General features: G+C 49.3%; 1 protein-coding gene across 1 annotated transcript in view; it reads right to left on the bottom strand.

The window, feature by feature from the left end:
- The window catches only part of LMX1A (LIM homeobox transcription factor 1 alpha), a gene marked incomplete at both ends in the record, with an annotated part of 154503 nt that extends 129985 nt beyond the window's left edge, over nt 1–24518 (bottom strand). The window contains 2 exons of the mRNA XM_080824411.1: nt 22025–22211; nt 24443–24518. Of these exons, the coding sequence (XP_080680537.1) occupies nt 22025–22211; nt 24443–24518 (263 nt within the window). The remainder of the gene's footprint in view (nt 1–22024; nt 22212–24442) is intronic.
- Nucleotides 24519–25326: the final 808 nt, after the last annotated feature.

The following is a 25326-nucleotide window of genomic DNA, read 5'->3' on the forward strand; positions in this document are numbered from 1 at the left end:
GAGTCACATTCACAGCAGCTAACACGGAGCAATTACTCTGCCCCAGAAATACCTAAGTCTGCTTACCGAACCTCCTTGACCTTCATGACAGTCTTGTCAGGTGGTATTATTCTTCCCATTTTACAGATGAGAGAACCGAGGCATCACAGGTGGTAACAAGGTCACACACGAAATGGGTGAATCAAGACCTGGAACAAGGGTTCTCTTGCAGCAAACTGAGTAGCTCCAACTGCCCAGCGTCCCACAAGTAACCAGAAACTCTAGACAGAATACAGAAAATAACTATGCGAAGACACCAGATAATGACCAAAAAGCAGACAAACATTGAAGGGGACTCAGCACCTGGAAGAAAGGACTAGAACTGGGGGATTTTCCTGTTTTTACAGCTTTTAGTCACACAGAATAACAAAGAGACTCGGATGGAGACACCCCAGTCTCACTGATGGAAAGGACCAGAAGACAGAATTTGGGGCGATCACAGCATCTAAAAGTGAGGGAAAAACCTGGAGAGCTCCGCAGAGGGGGAAGCCCTAATTCTACGTATAAGCTCTGCCGAAATCTCTAGGTGGCCCCTGGATCCCAGGTGCACTGGGTAGATTCCAAGCAGCCCAATTAAAGATCAAATGCTGAACTAAGACTCTAGCTGTAGCTCACAGCAGCAGTCAGAGTCCGCAGTCTGAGTTCCACCAAGCTAGCTGCCTCCTGGAAATTTCCTAAGATACGAATACTCTTTGAAGGACCATAAGAATTCAGGTTCCCTATACTGTATCATTTCAGGGGCACCATCTAAACTCATCAACAGGACCCGTACTTAAGAGAAAAGAGAATCAACAGAGATTGACTCCAAAATGACCCAGAGGTTAGAATATCTGACAGGGATTTTAAAGATTTTATTTATTTATTTTAGTGATTGCTACAGGCAACATGGGGCTTGAGCCCACAACCCTGAGATCAAGAGTCACATGCTCTACTGACTGAGCCAGCCAGGCACCCCTAGCTGACAAGGATTTTATTTTTTTTAATTATTTTTTATTAAGATATAATGTATTATTTGCCCCAGGGGTACAAGTCTGTGAATCATCAGTCTTACACATTCCACAGCACTCATTATAGCACATACCCTCCCCAATGTCCCTAACCCAGCCACCCTATCCCAAACCCCCCGCCACACCCCCAGCAAGCCTCAGTTTGTTTTGGGGATTGAGAGTCTCATATGGTTTGTCTCCCTCCCCATCCCATCTTGTTTCATTTCCCCCTCTCCCCTCCATGACCCCCCACTCTGCCTCTCAAGTTCTCCATATCAGAGAGATCATATAATTGTCCCTCTCTGATTGACTTATTTCACTTAGGATAATACCCTCTAGTTCTATCTATGTCGTTGCGAATGGCAAGATTTCATTTCTCTTGATGGCTGCATAGTATTCCACTGTATTAATCACACCTTCTTTATCCATTCATCTGTCGATGGACATCTGGGCTCTTTCCATAGTTTGGCTGTTGTGGACATTGTCGCTATGAACATTGGGGTGCAGGGGCCCCTTGGATCACTATATTCTGACAAGGATTTTAAAGCATCTAATATAACTATGCCTGTGTATGTCCTGAAAAATATATGCTAAAAAAATTAAAAGATGGGAAATATCATCAAAAAATTCAAACTATGAAAAAGAATCAAGCAGGGATTCTCTAACAGCAATGTTCGACACAATTTTCTGCAATGATGGAAGTGTTTTGCATCTTTGTTGTTCAATATGGTGCCACTGGCCACATGTAACCATAGAGTGCTTAACAAGTGCAACTGAGGAACTGACGTTTACACTGTATTCAATTGCATTTAATTCAGACTTAAATATCCATATGTTGCTAATGGCTACAGTAATTGGGCAGAGGAGCTCCAGAACTGAAAAGTACCAGATCTGAAATTAAACAAATATAGTGGACTGGCTTAACAGCAGATCAAAGATGACAAAGAAAGTGTTAATGAACTTACATGCAGATCAATAGAAATGACACAATCCAAAGCACAGAGAAAAAAATCCAACAACTATAGCAAACAGAATAGAGGGAGAGAGTAAATGGGTATATACAGTTCCAAGGTTCTTATGTGTTATGTACAAGTGTATAATATCAACTCTACAGACATTGTGAATACTGGGGGATGCATACTATAATCCTGGGAACAATCACTAAAAAATTAATAATTTAAAGAAATATAGTTAAGAAGCCAATAAGTAAATTAAAATAAAAATTCTTTAAAAAATCCATTAAATAGGGCACCTGGGGGGCTCAGGTTAGGAGACTGCCTTCAGCTCAGGTCATGATCCTGGAGTCCCAGGATCAAGTCATGCTTCAGGCTCCCTGCTCAGTGGAGAGTTCACTTCTCTCTCTGACCTTACCCCCTCTCATGCACACACACTCTCTCTCTCTCTCCCCCCTTCAAATAAAGAAATAAAATCTTTTTTTTAAAGTAAAAAATAATTAAAAATAAATACAAATAAAAGAAGACATGAAAGGAGAAACGGAAAACAAAAAAAAATAGAGTGCATAAATAGAAAGCAAAAACAAAAGTGAAAATAAAATAGCATGAAATAGCAAAACAGTAGACCGAAATCCAACTATATCAATAATCACATCAAATACTAATGGACAGGGGGCACCTGGGTGGCTCAGTGGGTTAAGCCTCTGCCTTCGGCTCGGGTTATGATCCCGGGGTCCTGGGATCGAGCCCCGCATCGGGCTCTCTGCTCGGCAGGGAGCCTGCTTCCTCCTCTCTCTCTGTGCCTGCCTCTCTGCCTACTTGTGATCTCTATCTGTTAAATAAATAAATAAATAAAATCTTTAAAAAAAAATACTAATGGACAAAACACTTGAACGAAAAGAGATTATCAGAATGGATGAAAAAGACTCAGCTATATGCCATCTATAGAAGATTACTTTAAAAATATAGATTAGATGGGGTGCCTGGGTGGCTCAGTGGGTTGAAGCCTCTGCCTTCAGTTCAGGTCGTGATCTCAGGGTCCTGGGATTGAGCCCCATATCTGGCTCTCTGCTCGGTGGGGAGCCTGCTTCCCCCCCCTTGCCTGCCTCTCTGCCTACTTGTGATTTCTCTGTCAAATAAATAAATAAAATCTTTAAAAAATATATAGATTAGAAATCAGGCAATCAGGGCACCTGGGTGGCTCAGTGGGTTAAGCCTCTGCCTTCTGCTCAGGTCATGATCCCAGGTCCTGGGATCGAGCCCCGCATTAGGCTCCCTGCTCATCGGGGAGTCTGCTTCTCCCTCTGCCTCTCCCCACCCTCCTCATGCATTCTCTCTCTAAAATAAATAAACGAAATATTTTTTAAAAAACTAGAAATCAGGCAATCTGTCTCCCGTTTTTCACTATTTATGCTATTATCCGTAACCTACAAAGTACCTTCCATCACTAAGGTCCAATGATTCCACATGTGTGTGTGTTGATACATACCAAATACACGTGTATATCATATATAGGTCTCTCTTATGCTCAAGATACAGTTACAGTTCGCAATGGTCAAATGTTTGTGTGTCTAAACCCACACAAAATGGTGGAAGGAACCATTTACCAAGTTAACACATCCATCCTTGCGGATTTCGTTTCTCCCTCACTGTTCTGTCAGTTTGAGGCAATTGTGTCCAGGATAATCACTTCGCTCGTTCTTAAAGGGTGACTTAAACCCATGGGCTCAGCAACAGATCAGTCCCAGAATTGCCTGAATTTAAGTCTCCACGGAAGGGATTGGCATGACCTTTTCGCACAACCTGGTGATGAGAACAGGGAGCATCTCCAGGGTTTTGCCCCGCAGACAAAGCAGCTGTGACACGGCGAAGGGAGTCCTGGAAAGCCTGAGCCTGATTCCCATCCACACGGCTTAGAAAGAACACATGTGACACTGGGACCGTGGCTCAGCCTCTGTGAGCCTCAGTTTTCTCATCTTGAATGAGACTGGGACGATGATTACATGACATAGTGCCTGTTATCACAGACGCTCTCCTGGCTTCTCTCTCATTCAGGCTCTCAATGTCCACTGCCGTGCTTTCTTCGGCAGCACGTATACTAAAATCAGTGTCCATTGCCAGTAGTTTTCATGGTAGCTTCCAGGTGAGCATTAGAAAAGCTGAGAGAAACTGTGATTTTAAAAAGAAAATACAAACGAAGATTTTGAATTCCCTCGTAAAAGCTAAAACACTCATTGGGGGGCCTGGGTAGCAGAAGCTGGTTAAGCATCCAGCTCTTGGTTTCGGCCCAGGTCATGATCTCAGGGTCATGAGATCGAGCCCCACGTCAGGCTCCACACCAAGCACAGAGTCTGCTTGAGATTCGCTCTCTCTCCCTCTCCCTCTGCCCCTCCCCCCTGCTTGCTCTCTAAAGTGAATAAATAAAATTTTTTTTAAAATTTTATTTATTTATTTGACAGAGATCACAAGTAGGCAGAGAGGCAGGCAGAGAGAGAGGAGAAAGCAGGCTCTCCACGGAGCAGAGAGCCCGATGCGGGGCTCGATCCCAGGACCCTGGGATCATGACCTGAGCCAAAGGCAGAGGCCTCAACCCACTGAGCTACCCAGGCGCCCCAATAAATCTTTTTTTTTTAAAGCTAAAGTATTCACAACATATGCACTAATGAATTCATATTATAGATAAACATGAAAACTGGTGTGCACCCACTCACTAAATTACTATGAGCAAAGTGTTTAATGAGGGTCCCTTCGGCTGCCTTGCTTATAAAGGATGATCGGTAACTTCATAAGTCTCGTCCTTATTGGTACCTTCTGAGAGAGACTAAGCCTCTGTTAAATATAACACGAGACCTAGAAAGTTCACACGTTTGTGAAACTCAAGCGCGTTATTTCCTCCCAACAGCTGTGATCAAGACAGGAGAGCTCAGTTCAACCTTCAGTCGCCAACAAACAACCACAATTGTTGGCAAAGAAGGGCAAACATAAGCCTACTTAACAAATTTGCTAATTATCTTTCGGTTTAGGATTAATGTAACAAATAAATACTGGATGCCTGTGGCTTAAGTTTATCAGTCCATTCGTATAAACCAACAATGGGAAGCAGATTTTATCTGTTCGAGAGCCCCTGTTCTCAAACCAAGTATTTCTTGTTCTTGATTTCTCTTTCTGGCATCTGATGTGTGTTTTTACTTTACAAGGCAATCTGTCTGCCTTTACGTCCTTTTAAAATATTAGGTACATCCACTGAGAATTCTTAGAGAAGTAATGCTGAGGTTTAAAAGTAATGAAAGAAACAAACCACTGGTATGAGAACAAAATTGCCCATATGGGCATAATAATCTACAATTGGCTGGCAGTGCCGAACATTAGTGAGTAAATTATTAGTGTAATTAGCTGCCACCTTCTGAGGATCTTTACTCGATGCTGTACAAACACACATAGTCTTTAATCCCTATAACATATGCAAAGAGATATTTTTCTGCCTTTTAGAAATAAGGAGGCAGATTTCTCAGAGCTCAGTCCGCCAAGTAACAGAGCTGAGATTTCAACCCTTGTCCACATGTGGGGTTGGGGTTCTGCCACCCATTCTCATCACCTCCTTTCTTCCACATCACTGACTCTTACCCATTTGGGGATGACAGGCAGCTTCTAGAATCTGACAAACTCTATGGACCCAGAAGAGTGTGCACACACATGCACACACACACCTACTTCTGAGAAAATAATTCAAGGGACTCACGGACACCCTGAAGCAAAATGCAGGTTTGGAACCTTTACTCCAGACAAAGTCTCCAAGTATCAACACCGCTGGATTTTTCCACTCACTTTTCTCCTTTCCACTTGCCCCCACTTTCTGCCTTCTACAGAAGTGTTTAAGGAATAAAATAAGGCTCAGAAGCAGATATATTATCTCACCCACATCCAAGAAAACTCTTGCAGACTCCATGGCCCCCGCTGCCCCCTCCCCCCTCATGGCTTCCCCAACTCAGGAGATGTGAAGTACCCAGCTCAGGGGAATACCCAGGAATCACCGCCCACCCGTGCTTCCGTTTATCACCGTGTGAGACAGCTTTATCAATGAATCCGTCACCCCAGGCTTCCCACTGCAAGCACAGGGCACCTATTACGTTCCAGGCACTGGACTAGTCTACAAAACTGTTCCAGGCTCTGTTCTCGTGAGGCTTGCATGCTAACGGGGGAAACAATATCTTGGAATAATAAAGAAGTAAATTAGAGCATATGCTAAAAGGTGGTTAGTGGTTGGAAAAAAGGAAAGTATACACATACAATGGGGTAGTAGCAATTGTAGGGGTGGGCTGTGGCATTAAATAGATGGATATTTAAGTAGGAAGGAAAGTCAGACTTGTGGATATCAGTGGCAGGGCAGGGAAAATGTATTTTGTTTCTTTACTGCCTTCCTTCCTCTCTAGAATGTCAGTTAGGGATTCTCTCTTCGCTGTTGTTCACGGTTCTCTCCCAGTTCCCTGTAACGATGTCTAGCGTGTCATAGGTTCTCGACAAATACAGGTACATAAGGGAACAAAGTAAAATTTACCTTTCAGGCTGGCCGGATCGGAGGGTTAGGACCACAGTTCGAAATTCTACCCTAACTCCAACAATAGTCTTAATTACATGATAAATTTAGAGCAGAGAGGAAGGACACTGAGTCAAGACAGAGGCACCTCTTAGAAGAGAAAACCGAAAACTACACGGGAAAAGTGGTGACAACCTGAACCCCAACTTTAGAACAACCAATTAAGAAATGGGATTAAAAAAAACCAAAACAACAACAAAAAACAAGGAGAGCCTATACCAAATAGGGCTTTAAAATTAGAGATGAATATGAAATACAGAGCTTCTAAATGCTGAGTGATTCAGGACGCCTGGGTGACTCAGTCAGTTAAGCGTCTGCCTTTGGCTCAGGCCACGATCCCAGGGTCCTGGGATCGAGTCCCACATAGGCTCCCTGTTCAGTGGGGAGCCTGCCTCTCCCTGTGCCTGCCGCTCCACCCCTGCTTGTGCGCGCTCTCTCTCTCTCTCTCTCTCTGATAGACAAATAAATAAATACATAAATAAAATCTTTAAAAATAAACAAATGCCAAGTGACTCATCAATTAGACTGTCAGTGAGGTGCATGGAGATGTGGCAATTAAGAAAGATGCCACCAACCTGGGCAGTGCCAGCCGCTCACCCCCTGCCCCCCCCATACTCCCTACTGCAGGCCCCCACGTCCACAGCACTCACCCTGTGCTGATGCTTGTGGATTTTAGGCTCGGTTGTAGCTATTAGCTCCGTATCTACCCCTTGGTGCTGATCAGTCTCAGGATACGGGTTGGGTCCCCACGGAAACTCACAAGAGCTGACTCAGTTCTCTGGCCACAGGTTACACCTCTGACTTTGTCCAGTGATCCCACAAGTGCATACCCCCGGTTAGACAAGGGGATAGAGCGTGTCCGCATGGGCATGCACACGAGCACTCGTGTTACTCACCCCCCCACAACAAAAGGGCACAGGCTTCATGGTCAAGAAGGCTAAAAGTGACCACTGAGAACCGAATGACCCCCTTATGCACAATTACAACAGCCCTAAACACATATTTCTCCATCAGCTTCTCCTGGAAATACTGTCCAACTCTGAGAGAGTAAGTACTATTCGGACCAAGGGCCACAGGGCAGCACGTACTGTCTCTCCATCTCGCCCCCAGAAGCTGGCTCAATCCGGGGAAAAAGCCAGGAACGTAAGATGCCTGGATGCCGCAGCAGTGACTTTCCTGATGGCGGGTCTTCCCCTCTTACAGGTAATGTGAGCTTCAGAACCCTCCTTCCTCCCTGATCAACTAGTGGTATCAGGGCAAAGCTGAATCACTTTGTCCTAACAGTTCGATCCCTGCATTACCACACATCATTAAATTTTTAAGGGAGCTCATTGGGGAAGTCCTTTAGTCCTTTAATAATTGAGTGGAGGGAAAGAGGCCAGTGAGGAAGAGCATTTTCCTAAGCTGATATTAACTAGGTTTGGCTGCTAATGGCTTCCCAGCAGTCCCACCGTGTCCGTGTTGCCACTTAGAAGAGCGCAGTCCACTTGCCCCTTGCCCTTCAACCGTCAACAGGGAAACTGAAAAATAATATATCATGAAGTACAGAAATGTGTCTCACAGCTCTGCCCACAGCTTTCCCTCCTAGCTTTGTGGAGCTCAGCCGAAACCGAGCTCTACGGCCTGTTGACGAGGAGAAAAATCCATTCCATGAATCAGTTGAGTGTCTATGATACCAAATAACCTGTCACTGATTTTTTTCCACTGAATTTACTGGCCACTGAGGCAGAGCCACTGAAAAATACTCAGCTCCCTTGGTAGTACCAATTTTACCCTAATCCCCTTCTAAGTGAAGAGGTCTGGCCCCTGATGACACTTTTTTTTTCTTTCCTAGGGTCATATGGATATGACAACCTAAGACCTAAGGAGAGAGCCATACCCGAGCATGCACGGCTCTCCCGCTCCCGGACAAAAACAGCCCCACTCCCTCACTGCACACATCAGACAGTTTGCGATCAGACTCCACACCTACCAACTCAGAGGAAAGGCACCGAGGCAAACCACACAAACTTGAAGAGATTAAGTGATTTGCCCTGGCCCACCCAGCCAAAGCAGAGGCAAAGTCTGGATAATGGCTGGAGGCTTCTGGAAAAATCCACTGCTCTCTTCCAATTCAGTCCAGTCTCCAGTCTGAGAAAGTTCACAGACCAACCAACCATGTGAGTGAGGCCATAAACAGTGACAGCCACGTGGAGGGAGACCGGGCCACCACAGCCGACGAGGAGGACTGTGTCCCCTGGTCATGGACGCCCTTCTCTTCCGGTTTCACCGGCGTATCCCAGGAAACAAAGGCCCTTCAACGGCCAGGCTTGCGGACGGTCTAGCTGCCAAGCACAGCCGACTAGCTCCGGGCCTGGGGAGGCTGGCACACCTGTCCTGGGGAATCGGCCGCACCATGTACACCTTGGAGCACGCCGTAACCAAATGGAGTTCTGACGGATGAAGAGTGCAGACAGGAAGGTGACAGCCGGCGAGGCTCGCACGAAGACACCTCGTGGCTGAAGAAGGACAGAGCCTCGCTCTGCCGGCCCCCTCAGGCCCATGACCCAGGGTGGCCATGGGCAAGAAGCAAGGTGGGAAGCTGCCGTGACTACCTGAGGAGGGACAGAAGACAGACTCACCCTCTTTTGGCCCCTGTTCCTCGGTTCAGTTCCAGCTCATCCACACAGATGGGCACAAAAGAACAAAGAGACTGTGGGGTTGGGAGAGAGGAGAGCAGGGCCAGACCCTGGGCCCTAGATGGGTCCCTGACCCTTCCCCAGGCTTCCCCTCTGTCAACTAGATGCCCCTCACTCCCCTGGATCCTCAGCCTCCCTCCTTTCCTGGAGAAAGTCATCTGAGCCATCACGGAGCCTCAAGACTAGCCTGTCCTGTGACATCTTTCCCTCATTCTCGCTCCAACCCCGGAACTGCTGTGTCTTCTTCCCTCCAATCTTTCTTCTGCGGTCCACCTTCTCGGAGGAGGTGGTCACATCATTCCTTCTGCTACTTCAACTACATTTTAGTCTACAACCCATTAAAATGCCGTGCCGTCCCCTCTATACCTCTGATGAAACTACTCTTGAGGGACGCCTGGGTGGCTCAGTCCGTTGAGCATCTGCCTTCAGCTCAGGCTATGATCGCAGGGTCGTGGGATCAAGCCCCACATCATGTTCATTGCTCAGCAGGGAAGCTGCTTCTCCCTCTGCCTGCCTCTCTCGTGGCTTGCGCGCTCGCTCTCTCTCTCTCTGACAAATAAATAAATAAAATCTTAAAAAAAAAAAAAAGAAAAGAGAAAAACTACTCTTGATAAGATTACCGATGACTGACTGCCCATTTCAAGAGTAAATAGGCAGCCCTACTTCTGGAAAGTCCCCACCACTGCCCTGTCTTCCAGAACCCCACTCACCAGGGCATCCTCTTCCGTCTCCGTGCCGTCCTGCCACAGACGGATTTCTGGAGTGCCGGTGCTCCTCTCACCCTAGGTAGCATCCCCTTTGACATTCCCCTCTTCTTGTCATTTATGTGATAAAATGTCCCAAAGCTTGGGGTCCCTTGGTTATGTATTACTATGGACTATTCATTAGCTTCTTAGCGTGTACCACAATTTGAAATGGTTCTTTATTTATTGGTTTATTTTCTGTCACCTCTCCTGTGAAGCTTTTATAACAGCCCCAAACGAGTCACGCAACGATTACTTTATCCGTCCAACCAACAGACAACTGTCTAATCCCTACGCTGTGTCAGGTACCGCACAAGATGCTGGAGAAACAAAACACCAAACAAAAATGGGAAGGTCCCTGCCCTCGCAGAGTTTGTGACCTGGTGACACGGGCCACAAAGCAACAAATAAAAATAGACTTCATATGGGGACAAGCACTATGGAGATCATGAGGAACACAGAGAAATGCAGAACAGAGGGACTTAAACGAGTCCTACAGGCCAGGCCTCTCTTCAAACAATCTTATTCTTAGGCATCTGTTTAATTTATGTCTCTAAACAGCCTCTGCTCGATTGTTAATACATCCCTGCTTCATTTTCCTCATTTTCTACATACCTGGCACATAGAGGAATTTAATAAGTCTGTTTGATGATTAGAGGAATGAATGAGTGATTTAATTAATAAACCAACTGTTTATAAGATTCCATTTAATTCTCAATTTGAGAAATCCGCATACAACCAGGTATAATGCATTCTAGTTACTACTGTATTACCTGAAATCTCTAGTTTCATTACATGCCAGTTCACAGAGATTAAATTCAGACCCACATTCCATCTCTCTAAAATTGAGCGGAGCCAGGTCTAAGTGAACCAAGTGTTAGCGCCGATGAGTGAAACAGTACAGTACAGGAATATTTAATTTCCTTAAAAACCAAGATTCCATTATTCCTTTTTTTTGATCCAGCCAGGTCACGGGATAAATAAGAGGGAGTCAATGGCTCTGAAAATTGGCGTCATACCAGTGCCCGGCGGGGGATCTTCTCTAGCTGAGGCTTGGGCTCGCCTGAAAATGCAACACAGTTCAGAAGAAACCTTGGAAAAGGGTTATGCAAGGAATGGATGGACAGCTGCTGGCTAGTCCCAATGGAAGTTATGTTTGGAAGGCTCCAGATCTGATATTTAACAGTTCTGCTGCCAAATGTGCAGACAGGCTCCCAGAACAAGCCACCATAGCAAACTCTGGGAGCTGGAGAGAGAGAAAAATGGAAGCTTGTCTGCTTTTTTGTCATTCTTCCGGTGGGGATGAACAGCTAAGCTAGAGGAACCATGGAGCCCAGTGCAGCTGGGACGGGACAGGAAAGGATGGCGGCAGAATGGCTTCGTGGGTGCGGAGTCTGATAAACAGGAGGGATGGGTGTATGCTAGCAGCTTTCTCTCTCTCTCTCTCTCTCTCTCTTTCTCTCTCTCTCTCACACACACACACAACCAGGCAATCCCCAAATCCAAAAAATTTCCCTTAAAACCACGGAATATATAAACAGCTGACCGTCGGAAGGCTGCCTACAGGCTCAAGTATCCAGCAGGTGGGGACTTGTTTTCTAAGAGCTCGTTCAACAGGACAAACTGAGAACTGTGACCTCACTGGGGTGTGAACACCAGAACCCAAGCAGCAGATGGTGTGATTTAGAGGAAAGGCCACTGCACCAGGAGTCTGCAGCTGGGGACAGCACCCCAGCTTCCCTCGTTATCAACAACGTGACCTTCACCTCTCTGAGCCTCTGTTTCCTCGCTATAAAAAGCAGAGGGAGGAAAAAAAAACTCTCCTTATCTAACTTTTAAAATTGTTGTGAGGTCCAGTAAAGAGAACACATGTGAAGCCTCCTTGAAAATGGAAAATGAAGGTGCTTGGGTGGCTCAGTCAGTTAGGCGTCTGCCTTTGGCTCAGGTCATGATCCCAGGGTCCTGGAATCAGGTCCTGCACTGGACTCCTGGCTTAACAGGGAGTCTGCTTCTCCCTCTGCCCCTCCCTTTTTCTCCTTCTCTCTCTCCCTCTCTCACAAAAATTAAAAAATAAAATCTTTTTAAAAAAGAAAAGAAAATGGGAAAAGATATCTTTTTTTTTCAACATGTCCTTTCACGGTAATGCCAATGAGCCAAGCACTGACCTACACACTTAATAAATATTAACCCAAAATGAGCCTGTGAGGTTGGTACTATCATTACTCGCATTTTTTTAAGATTATTTATTTATTTATTTGACAGAGAGAGAGAGAGAGAGAGAGAGAGTACAAGTAGGCAGAGCGGCAGACAGAGAGAGAGGGAGAAACAGGCTCTCAGCTGAGCAGGGAGCCCGACACAAGACTCGATCCCAGAACCCTGGGATCATGACCTGAGCCAAAAGCAGCCGCTTAACCAACTGAGCCACCCAGGCACCCAGGTGCCCCATTACCCCCATTTTAGAGAGAAGAGACCAGCGCTGAGAAAGTAAGACCCTTGCCCATGGAAATGGCTAGTAAGTAACAGAGCAAGGATGTGATCCCAGACACCCAGTGTCCACAGTCTATGCTCTTGGCCACTACACCATGCAGAGTTACCTACGTGAGAGAGAATCTACATTCTCTTACTCATACCAAAAGAAGTCAACAGTAACACCCAACCTTGTATAGTGCTCTGTATTTTACCAAAAAGCTTTTCGTGTTCATTTCCTTACTCAAGTCTCACAATAACCCTAGGAGGTTGTTAGCATATTCCCTTGTACGGATAAGGAAATTGTGGCTTGGACATCTCTTCATAGTAGGACATGTGTTTCCGGTAATGGAGGGAGCTACGCAGTGCTCAAACCAGCCATACCTACCTGTCCAACCCCTTCCACCTATGGACATGGATTTTTGAAACGGAAGACGCCAACCAGGAACAGAACCCAGATGAAAAGGAGCAGGCATATAACTACTACCAGCCTTATGCATAGACAAACAGGAAAGCACCCCATGAAGCGGTATTTGCATTCTGTCCAAAATAATCTCCCATTCTAGGACCTCAAATTCTACTGTAAGGTAGTCATTCCTTTTTGACTAAACACCCTTCAAGTTAAAAAGTATCTTTGAAAGAACGCCACCTTCTCATGTACATCCCAAGTGAATTATTTCATAATATCCTGTCCAATTTGATAGATAGCTAAGACCAGGCTCCAGCCTATACCCAAGATAATATGAAATTCACAAGATGGGTTCAGAGTACAAGATAAGCGAGAAGGCAAGACTGAGCTGAGATCTTGAAAACGGGGTTATATAACTAATACTCTCGTTAAATGTAGGGATCCCAGGTGCATAGAGCCCCAAGGGAAACAGAGGCACAGGGACGAAGGAACACTTCCACCAAAGATGCAAGGGAGGGTCTCCTGGAATGTTCTTCTTCTTTGGGTTTCCAAAGTATACCTCGCGGCACTGCCAACTGGTTTTCGTCTCTGGTCTCTGAGGAGCTGTGCCTGTATCTCTGTGAAGATGGCGGCCATCACTGTCTGTGGAAGACAGGCACAAAGGAATCTGTGCTACAATGTAGGAGGGGCGGAGAAAGGGGTGAGGGGAACCAGCAGCAGGGGAGGAAGCTCTCGATGGTTATGTTAAAAAGGATTTGTTCCACTGTCAAAATCAGAAAGCTCTCCCCAAGAGCCAGCTTTAGGGAAGGAAGCCTGAAATGACGGAGAGGGGGCGGGTGTATTAAGGAGGCTCCTTGGAAAAGAGGCTGAAGCGAACGGGGAGAGCAGCGTGGGGACAAAGGCAGGTACGGCTGCAAAAACCCACTCCTGAGCTGTGATGGTCCACCACTGCTGGGTCCCAGAAAGAGGGCTCCCATTCTCCAGTACAAGGACAGTGCTTTAAATCCAGGCCACTGGAGCCTTCATCCATCCTGGTTCTCCCCAGGGACTGCAAAAGAGCCCAGGGGCCACCAAGCTCCTGAAAACCATACACGCCACATCTTCACCACCCAACTGCCCATTCCCTGCTCTGGGCCCCACCGTACCCCCCAAAGACATCAACCTCTTCTCCAGCATGGAGCCAGAGGCCCCAGGCCAATCTGGCATCGGCTCCTACTTAGGTTCAGGCTACTGGAGTGCTCGAACAAAGACATATTTGGACCCTCCTGCAGGGAGAGAGGGGACCGTTTCTGGGCCCAGAGGGAGTTGCCTTAATCTGCCGCCCAGTGAATGACAACAATGTTAAGAATGAAAATATGGTTTGGGGGGGATCATCCCCAGGAGCCCAACATTTTGGTATTTAAAGGAACTTTAATGAGCTTAAGAGGCTAATCTGGAGTTCAGGAGGGGGTGTTTTGTTTTGTTTTGTTTTCAAAAATCCTTTTAAAGGTTCCTGAGGCTGTATAGGAAGGGGGCACCAGATCGGTGAGTCAAGGCGGGGCCCTGGTGTAGCTGAGGCGGCCTGGACCGGAGAGGAGGCCGCCGGAAAGACCCCTCCCCACTGCAGCCACAGAACCCCGTGCTCCAGAGATGAAGGAGGGAGGGTTCTTCCCCGCCCGGAGAAGGGCCATGTCCAGGGAAGCTGCAAGAAGTTGAGAATGAATGGGGTATTCACATCCCATCAGGCTCCCGGTCGGGTTTCTCACCAAATAACTCCTTCCGGTTTCCTGGGGACAGCATCAGACTCAGGGGCTTCCCTGACACACACACCCCCCGGAAAAAAAAAAATCCATCTAGAGTGGGAGGACATAAGGTGGCATCCACAGAGGCACCGGGCACCCTCAGAAGACATGCATGTGTCCCTGGACGGTCACCCAAAGAGCAAGGGTCGGGATCGCGCAAACCGAGGGGTGTGCCCCTTGCCAGCGACTGAGCTGAGCCGCAACTGGGTAGCCGTGGGACAGGACTCCGACCTTCGCATCCAGAAGACCAGTTAGTTTCCTCCACGTAAGCAAATCAAAAGCGGACTCGGGGTCCACAAGGATGGCCTGGAGGGGAAATGAGGCAGCTGATGAGATGGTATTTAAGTAAGATCTGATGCTGGCCAGAGTCAAGTTACTAGAATTCCACAGGGCATGGGGGAGTGAGGGGGAGTGAGGGGGAGGCCGAACGGGCCAGGGCCAGATGTGAGCCCCAGATAGAGCATGCGGTCCATTCCCCGCAAGGCGAGACGCTGAAGATATCTGTTAAACCACAGAGTTTAAATGGGCCTGTCAGGCACAGTAGGCCGACCCGCCAGGGCCAGACCTCCATCAGGGCTGGTCCGTTATGGGACACTAATGATCAAACACCAGTCTAATAGGGTGGGGAGACATGGGAGTCAGGAAGGCCAGACATCTGTACTGTTATCTAAAACTGGGACGCCCAAACTGGAAGCTGGCAAGGCCGGGAGACACCAGACTCCTCCATGGACTTTCGGTCCATTTTGTATTTTTAGTTGCCGTGACATGACGGCGCACTGACGGGGAACCTGGCAAAGGCTTCCTTCTATTCTGGCTAATCCCAACCTGGCGGCCGGGTGACAGGCTCCACGGAGGACTCAGCTGCCTCGGTTCGCCAGTGGAGAAGAACAGCCCAGAGGCAGGTTTCAAAGGTCCTTTTTTTTTTTTTTTTTTTTAACTACCCAGCTGGGGCTATCTGTGATGGGACCTAGTCTACATACAAGGTGGGAACCGACCCAGGCCCGCGGTTTTGTTCCTTCCATAAAGTCTTTGCTAACGCTGCGGTGTTTCTGCCACATTCCAGTCGAATCTGCTGTATAATGCCAAAAGAAACTTAATCCCCATCCTAAGTCTCATTTTATTTATTTTCAGTAGTGTGAAAACAAACATGTAGCAAGAGGACAGTGTTTACACCTCCTTTATACCCCGTACAGCTCTAATCCTACTGCTAATGAATGCCAGGGCCCGTAGCAATTTTATTAATTTCGTCTTGGTTAAAAATATAGAGACAGATAATTGGGCTTGACTAAAATAACAATTTGACATTTGGAAGGTGTTGCCTTCGTTTCAGGAAGGCGGGTGGCCGCGTGTCATCGAAAACATGACAAAGAGGCCCAAAGCTGCCACTGACACCGGTCAGCTATAACATAACTAGTTCTAATTGCGATAAACCGTCTAAAACATCCCACGTCTTGCTAACCAAGAACTACGGAGACGATGGAAATCTCCAGCCAGTTTTCCTGTAGGTTCCACTAAAACAGGGCACACAGGAGAGAAGGGCCTCGAGTCCCTTGTCCCCTAATATTATTTCCTTCAGAAACCTTTCTTCATTTTGCCCCTAAGATCACCAGCTTTCCCACAGCGAAGCTACACAGGTGCTGGTAACAATACTGTCCCACACGTCACTAAGGGACTTTCAGAAAAACACAGTGTTCCTGGGGGCAGCCTTAGGCCTGCTGGAAAGAGGACAGGGCCCTCCGGGACAGGGACCCTGCTGTTCTGTGCAGAGGCTAAGAGAGGCACACCACCCCCGGGGTCCCCCAGTCCTCCTGATCTCAGCCCACAAATGGCTTACCAAGAACTCCCCTCTGAAGATGGGAAAGGACTTTGAAAAATCCACATCAGAAAGATGTTTAAAAAAAAAATTGAAAAGCCCTCAAATAGGGCTAAAGGTTCACAGTTATGGCAGAAATTATTTTTAAATCTTTCCACGCGGTTGCCCATTTCCCCCTCATCGTTCATTCCCTGATGTTGTACAACTGTGTTTCACACTCAAGTGAGCAGGATTCAATATGGGTTATTTGGAACATGATGGGATTCAACAATGACGTGGCTGTACGGGGGTTGACTCGAAGAGGTTTACTAAATTTCTGATAATATAACGAGAATTTTAAATCCTTGCCTCTTGCCTTGCTCCGAAATGCTATGACCCACAATTTCTCCCACCGTAAAGAATAATGAGCTGATAATTTAAGAAATGGAATTGTTCTCATTAGAGGAAGAGTACCTGCTCGTGACCTCCAAAAAAATTTTTTTCCAGAATTAGAAAGTAACGACGACGAGGCCTCTGTAAAACTGGTTAACAGTATTTTGGCGAATACAAAAGTTATAAATGAGAAAAATGAAACCGAAAGGCAGGACAAACGATGAACTTTGAGAAGAGCTCCTGTCACCGAAATCTGAAAGCAAAAGCAACTCCTTAGCTAGGGGGACGACAGAAGTCCCAAGACTCCGTCGTATGTATAACTGGACTGGATAAAGAACTTTTTATAATGTGCTCCATTTATGCAAGGATCAAAAGAATCCCACAACCCTCCTCTGGAAAGCAATGTTCGTATACAATTCCCAGAATACCATTAATATCTACTCGGGCTGTCTAATTTTATTTCAAGATTTTAAGTCTTAGATCCCAAGGAAGCCCTACCCAGGGACCAATCCATATAAAAAGAGAAAACACCTCCAAGCAAGGGCTGTTTCCAATCACCCTCCAAGTAAAAAAAGAGATTACTCGGCCTGTACCAACACCCAGCCACGGCCCGTGGACGGAGCTGATCCCAAGCTAACCCCCCCTGCAATCTAATGCAGACATCAATTTATTACCTAGCTGTGTTTGATTTTTATATTCCTTACATTTTATTATGCCAGGAGTGGGGCCAACAAAAGATAAAATACAGCAAAAATCTACAACCGCCTCTGTAATTTCATCTGTGGGCTCCCTTCTAGGAGTAACTGCGTGCCCAGTTTTGATCGGCGAGTAATGTCACAGTAATAAAACCAAACTAATTCTTCTCCCTACACACACACACACACACACACACACACACACACATCCTACGCTACCTTGATAAAAATGCAGAATTAGTCCATCACTGGTCCTAAGAGAGATCATTACCCAGGCCATTTTCTCCGAAGGGCTTCCTGCCAATCAGCTGGACGAAGGCAAGACAGAGAAAGTTCTGAACGTGCTATCAGCTTTGCCCCCATTTTAGTCCCTGTCTTTGGAAAACTGGTCCGCTCCAAGAGAAAGGGGGAGAAAACACGGACTGGCCCTCTGAGGCAAGGTCTCCCAAGGCCTGGGATTTGCTGACATGTGGGGAGTTGCGATGTTATGAGAACAGCCCCGATGACAGCAACGCTATTCCACTCTGCTCCTAGGATGTCCAGAACAATCTAAGGGATCATGATAAACTTCGTATGTGAGCAGAGAGGGCCCCGGCTGACGCACCGAGCTGCCAGGACATGAAAGAAACAATAAAAACTTGATTTAAATGTGGGATCCTTTCCAGAAAGCTTAATTATCTATTGTATTACCACATTCCCATTATTCAGCAGCCTTTTCTGTCTCCAGCTGAAGTCCAACTACAGTATTTGTTTGGAACAGATTCAGGGAAAACTCCAAACTACCCAGATCACAGAGGACTCAGTGAAATAGGGAACAACAGTTATATAAATAGAAGCCCCTGGGCTGGAAAATATCTGGGTCGTCTGCTAACTTTCAGGCCCACTGAAAACAGGGGAATCCAGTTGCTAAAGATCCATACCTATACCTCCCTCCTGTTTTAAATCCCCCGGTACAGCTTCAGCAATTCTGGAAACATATCATCCCACCTAACTAGTGATTTTACTTTGATGACCTGTCATGCTCAAAAAAGATCACCTCCAGCTCTTAATTTCTGCGGACACTCATAAATCACTGTTCGGCGCTCTGGCCTTAAATGCTTATTTGTTCTGGATGATCAGAAGATAAATGGCTCCTAAGGGTGTCATAGTGTATGAGACAAATATTTAACAAAACATCCCGAAGTCTGAAATGAATGGCCGTGTCTCAGATGCCAGTGTCCATTCCATTTTTTTTAAATTAGACAAATTTGGTGTTTGACACCAAGGAGGTGTCACCACTAGCTGATAGAGTAGGATTTGGACTGTTTAGCTGGTCACCTGACACCAGGGACAGGCAGCTAATAATTCAAATGCAAAACCGCCCACAGCCAGAAAAGCACCTACAAATGGCTAAAACAAATACAATGAACTCGCTTTGTTCACACTGCGTTCCGGTCCTTCCCCGAAGACTGCAACTTAGCTGTACGTTCTCTCATGCCGACGTGTACGAACAGCCTTTACCCTCGGCGAATCAGGAGAGCCAAGCGTGCCTGACCTGCATCCGTCTTCACCACCGGCTTCCTCATTCACCCCGACGTGGTCCCACCACCTCACCTCCGGCTCTTTTCCTCTCCCTCCGTTTGCCTTGGGTGGGCCTCAGACTTTAAAAAGATCCACCCAAAAGGTCAAAATTATTTTTTAAATAATCGATTCGTGCAAGAGGGAAGAAAGTGCTCTCTGGGAGTGTCTCATGGTGTCAGCAACTAAAAACGTCCCTCTAGATGACAAAGATCCAGTCATTCCCGAGGGCTTCCAGGCGATACCCATTCCCGAGCTTAGAGGAGGCCGCTGAGAAATCCCTGATAGCTGGGGCAATGCAGAAGGCAAAGGGGCTGGGCCTCAAGCCCCCTGAGGGCAGCTGGGACTCGGTCTCACAGCCTCTCCTCACCCAGCCCCCTCCCTGCCTCCTACCGAGCAGCTTGATGCTAACAGCCGCTGAAAGAGGGGATTTGTCTGGAGCCTAATTTTGAAACAAACAACCACAGCAACCACCATGCATGCCGATGTCCTGAAGATGATCAGATATATTAAAACCCCATTTTGTTGGGAAAAGAACGAGGTTGGGACGGGGAACAGAGGAGAAACTTAAAAAAAAAAAAAAAAAAAAAAAAGGAGGGGTTGGGCGCAGACCTGTGCCGACAGGGTGCCATGAGCTAAACGAGCACGAGCAACTCCATTTTGAACCTGTGTTTCCGAAATAGATGTTAAAATTAAAATTAAAATCCCTCGTTGTAACAGCAACACCTCCCCGAACAATGCGGCTCACGCTCCTCTCTACAAAACCTTCTCGGTTCTGGCCAACAGCTGGCAAGTTGATCCCTGCAATTTTCCCTCTGCAGAAATAGCTGCGAGCGAGGAGAACTGACCTTAGTGGGCTCCTAATAAGCAAAAACCCGCGCCAAACCTGGGGGGCTGAGACGGAGGGTCATCGCTGTGTTAAGTACTTTACAACAACTGTTTCTTCCCCCTCTTGACACAGCCTGACTTCCTTAAAGAAGATCTGACTGGCCAGACAGCTGTGTTGACCCTTAAGCCTTCTTTGATTCGTGATTTTTTTTTTTTTTTAACAAACAGAATAGAAATTCACAACCCAAATCCTTTCCTAAGCTCCAATACTTTTGAATTCGCTAGTGTTGTGCCTGAAGGATGTGGACATTTCGGTAATCTATAAGCAGAAAGATAAAGATTGGGTCTACACAATCCCAAAACCTTCAGATGAAAAGCAGAATGGGGAGGGGATAGGGAGGGGGGAGAGACAACCAGAAGCTTTATGCAAAGGTGATACTTGAAGTTCTGTGGGCCAAATCTGCTTAATGCCCTAAACATTGCACTTTTCCCTCAGACACTGTGGCAACAAACAGACAACCAAGAACAGATACGGGCATGTCTTCTTTAAAAAATGTGAACCATAATTACCACTTTGCAAAGTGGCCTTGTGTTTTCGTTTCTTTATTCATTTCTGTATCGCCCAACGGGTCGCAAACAGAACATGTATTCCTTTTGGTGCTAAAAATGTAAACTGATCTTTTCAAAATGCCCAGTACCCCTTCCGCAGGAGGGTAAAAGTCAAGCAGAGGATGGCAACGCAGCCCCGGGAGGCAGAAAAAAAATTGTGTGTGTGTGGTCACTGGGTACACCTCAGTACACCTCACAGCCCAGGCAACACCGGAAGGAAGATATTTCTGTTCTTTCCCAGTGTTGTTGTTGTTGTGGTTACACGGAGAGTTTGCACACACCCCTCGTCTGTGTTTTCAATAACGTGATAGGAACAGCTTTTCCTGCGCACCGGCCCGCCCTTGATTATCCTCAGGCACAGTTGTCTCTTATTCACCAGTAACAAATGCGGAATTCTCCTGCGCGGGCACGCGTGTCCACTGGGCCACACACACCAACCCGAGTGTGCAAAAAGCGAGGCCTGCGTTTCAGCCGCCTTTTCTCTCCTTCAGTACCATGCACAGCTTTGCGAAGTCAGTGTCCCCACCGACTAGCCGCTTGGACAGGGAAAAGCAGGTCCCTCTCCGTGGACCCACCAAGCAGCTCCGGGCCTGCCTGGCGAGAACCAGGAAATCCCTCTAACTCCCACTCCCGGCCGCGTCCAGGCTTTAGGCATTACAGAAACCTAGATTCCAAAGAATCTACTTTCTTAAATACCTGCCGCCTAGTTCTCCAAACACACCCGCACGGTCCCGTCGGCAGGAGAGAAGTGAATCCCGTGCAAGGCTGCACGACAGACCCGCGCGGGAATTCGGGGTGGGGGCGGGGAAGTGTGCGGTGCCGGAGGGAGCCTCAGATCGGGCCCCTGCACCGCAGGGTTTTCTAGAAACGGGACGGGGGTCGCGGACTGTGAGAGAAAAGGCAAACGGGGTGCGCGGAGCTCGGAGGGGCAGCCGGGCCGTTTCTGAGCCCAGTCTGTCGCGACGCCAGGGGACAAAGCCGCACGGGCACCGCGCACAGGAGACGGAAGCCGCGGGAGCCGAAAGCTGGCGGCTCGCTCTGAGCGCCTCGGTGGGGCAGACACGTGGCTGAGCCGGAGCGGGAACCCCGCGCGCAGATGTGGGCGACTGGCAGCCCGCGGGGCCCCCCAGGGAAGGGGAGTCCCGGGACCCAGACGGCCGGACGGGGTCGAAGCCCTCACAGAGGTGTGTCCTCCGGGAAGCGCGCGGTGGGAGTACAGGAGCCCGGGAGGACTGCGCACCGGGGCGCATACGGCGGCGGAGCGGGCGCTCGCGCCCCTGCGGCCCCCGCGATGGCAGCGCGCCCCGCGCCCGTCTCCGCGGCCCCGGGGGAGGGCAACCCGCAACAACCTGGCGGTGAATCGGCCTCGTGCGTTTCTGGGCTAGCGGGTGCCTCCGCGCCTTCCGGAAGCGGGTGGGGGTAAAGGAGGACCGAGTCTCCCGCGCTCGCTGGTGCCCGTTTTGGGGTGGGGGGGGTGCGCTCCGGCGACGCGATCACTTACTTCTCGTAGTCATACTTGCAGTAGAGCTTCTTGTCCCGGTAGAAGCAGGTGGTCTCCAGGGGCTCTTTGCAGGAGGCGCACTGCACGCACTGCTCATGCCAGAAGCTGTCGTTGAGCCGCAGCAGAAACCTGTCCGAGATGACCCGTTGACAGCCCTCGCAGACAGACTTGGGGCTCACCGCTCTGCCTACAGCAGCAATAGACGTTCTCGGGTCAATCGCGCCGGCCCGGCATCCCGGCCAAACCCGGCCGCGACCCGCGCGGATCACTCCCCGCCCGCGGATTTCCCCCGCGCCCCCCACCCCGGGAAGCCCTCCGCTCATCAACCAAACCGAGCTTTAGAGAACAGAAAAGAATCAAACCAGGTGTTGTTTCTAACAAACAGCAACCCTACGGGAAGGTTTAAATTCTCCCGGGGGAGGGGACGGAAATCAATAATAAGGGGACTTAATTACCAAACCTACCCAGGTATTAGCGCAAATGTGCACACAACTAATACAATCAGACGACAAATAGATCTGTGCTCCGGGGTGTATCACGTAAGCCTTAAGTCACTCCCTGCGCTTGTCTCTTTTGACTATTAGGAAACCGTTGAGTCTATAAAAAGAATTTGGGGGCACTTGTTTTTTTTTCTTTTGCTATAACGCGATTCTGTTGTATTTTTGAGGGAAAACTTTAAATTTTTTTTTCTCCTAAAAAGTCTCAGAGGTACAGAAAAATACCATCTCGCTCCAGGCAAACTCGGTATTGTTCAAAGCAATGCACGCCAAAGTGCTGTACCTTGGCTGGAGTACAAGTTGCAGGTGGGTTTACACGTTTAATATTATGTGTATATATGTATGTAGACAGATACATAATTAAGAAGCATCAAAATAAGAGGGGTAAAAAAGGAAAGAAGCGGGGCGCGGAGATGCGACGGGAATTCCCGGAATCCCGCACGCTCAGCTACCGCGCGTGCGAGCAACACCCACCCCAAACCCGCTCCACGCAAACAGGGAATGCTCTCTACCTTACCCCTTGGACTTTGTCTGTTTTGCCCCTTTATTTTGCTGGCGGGGAGGATGCCCTTTTTTAGGATGTGGGAACGCTTGGCCGCCTTTGTCGGCACATTTCACAGCTATTTAAAGAAGGCCTTGTCCCCTGATAACAATACTCTTGCGCGTGGTGTCCCAAAGGGCCTGATCCTTCCCCATTTCCTTGCTACACTCCTGTCGCTTTTTCCCTTGGGGGATCCTGTCACCAGCTCCTGAGTGGGGCCAGTCGCCTTGGGGCATACAGGGAGGGCTAAGAAAAGTAGCGAGATAGTCCTTAATAGTAAGATTCTCTGTTCTGCCCTGTCTCGGCGTTCAGGGCCAGGACCCGGGGATTGGGAGTCGCCCGGAGCCGCGCGGATGCGGGCCGCGACGCCTGTTGTAACCGCAAGGTCGCGTGCGCTCCGTGCCAGGGCAGTGCCAGCTCTGGCCCCCCGCGCTCTTCCGACGCTGCACGGAGTCGAGAAGTTTCCCAAATAGGGGTTGAAAGGGGGGAACGCAGTGCGCGTGATTTCGTTTCATGGGGGGGGGGGGTGGAATTCCTCTCCGGCTATGGTTTCTCCAGCCAGAGTGTCTCATCGCCTTCACCCCACTCTAGCGGTTCCGAAGGACCGAAAGAGGCAAGAGGTTTAAATGACAAAACGAAAATCTCCCCCGCTAAAATATTAAAGTACCCGCTGCCCACAACTGAAAAGCACCAAAGTATTCGGGGTGGCAGGTGGGGTTGAGAATCCTCGGCCTCAGATGAGCGAGCCCCGCGCGTGTGAACATCCTTTCGAGGCCCTTGGCTAGCGGCTCCTCCGCGGTCGCTGCAAAGGGATTGGGGAGGCTGGGGGAACCCGCCGGCCTCGAAGTCCCGCTCCAGTTAATTAAAACCGAAGCGAGGGCCCTGCGGTGCGGGCTAATCCCCGCGCTGCGCTGCCCACCGGCCCGGAAAAGCCCTTCGGCCGTGCCGAGGCTGAGATTGGGGCTGGAGTTGGTGGGGACGAGAAGCCGCTTCGAACTTGGGTGCCTCAGGTTTCCTATGCTCGCCCCTAGACCACCGAGAAGCCGGCGGCATTTACGAGATGTCGATCAGCTCCGTGATTAAAAATCCAGCCCCGAGTATTTTTAATCACTTGCCACTCAGACGCCCGCGAGCAATCTCGCCCGCCCCTCGCGGCTTTGGGGAATTCGGTGCCCGGCGCGTGAGACCTGGGGCGGCTTGTCGGCTTGGGGTAGGAAGGACCCACGGGGACTGACGGACAGACGGAGCGTGGGCTCAACCGAGTGCAGTACGCGGGGCGCAGGCTCCCTTACTGCCGAACGGGACCCAGTGGGCTGGGCTGCAGAACTGGGGTCTGCCGGAAGGAGGGTGCGCCCAGGGCGCACGGCCTGAGCAACTTACCCAGCAGCGAGGAGAAGGACGCCGAGGTCTCGATGGCGCTTTGGAAGTTCTCCTCCATCTTCAGGCCGTCCAGCATGTTCGGGCCGGGCCTGGAGGACCTGCAGAGGAGAGGAAACGGTGCTTCTGGGGTCCGTGCCCTCTGGGACCGGGAGCCCGCAGCCGCCACACTCCTGGGAAAGGACGGAGGGAGTGTCCAGGGTCACCAGAATGAGCCGGGAGGAGAGAGTCCAGCCAAGAGAAACGTGGGGTGGGAGGGGAGAGAGGAGCCACCGCGAACTGCTCTGACTGATCTGATTTCACTTGAAGTCAACGCGTTTTGTACTCAGACCTCCGCCCCCTAACTGCGCTTCTCCTTCTCTTGCCCCCCCCCCCCGCCCCGCCACACACACCCCCTCAACCCGTCCCCAGCCCCAGGTTTCCCATCCCGAGTCCGACTCCGCCCTAACCTAACCGACGCGGGCCCTAGGGACGGCTCTGCGGGAACCCAGCGACGCGGGGAGACCGGGATAAAAGGAGTGGGTGTTCCCCTCGCGGGGCCGGGCTCGGGCACGCGGGACTGCGAGGTCTACGGCCCGCGCCCCGACCGGCCCGGGGCGTCCCTCACCTGCCCCCGCCCAGGCGGGGCCGAGAGCGCGAGCCGGAGCGCGCCCGCCTGCTCGCCGACCCCGGGCGCCGAGAGCGGCTGGGGGCGCGCGGGGCGGTCCTCCGGCCGGTCGGCTGGTGCCGGGAACGTCTGCAGGAGCGCAGAAGTCGCCTCGGGGAGGAGCCGCGGCTGGCCCTGCTCACTCTTGGATGCATTTCAAATCAACTTTCCGAAACGCGCCCGCCCGAGCCGGAGCCCCGGAACGCGCAGCCCTCCTTACCTGGTGGGCGAGCTCGCTCCC

This window comes from Martes martes (assembly GCF_963455335.1).
Source record: "Martes martes genome assembly, chromosome: 15".
NCBI classification, from domain to species: domain Eukaryota; kingdom Metazoa; phylum Chordata; class Mammalia; order Carnivora; family Mustelidae; genus Martes; species Martes martes.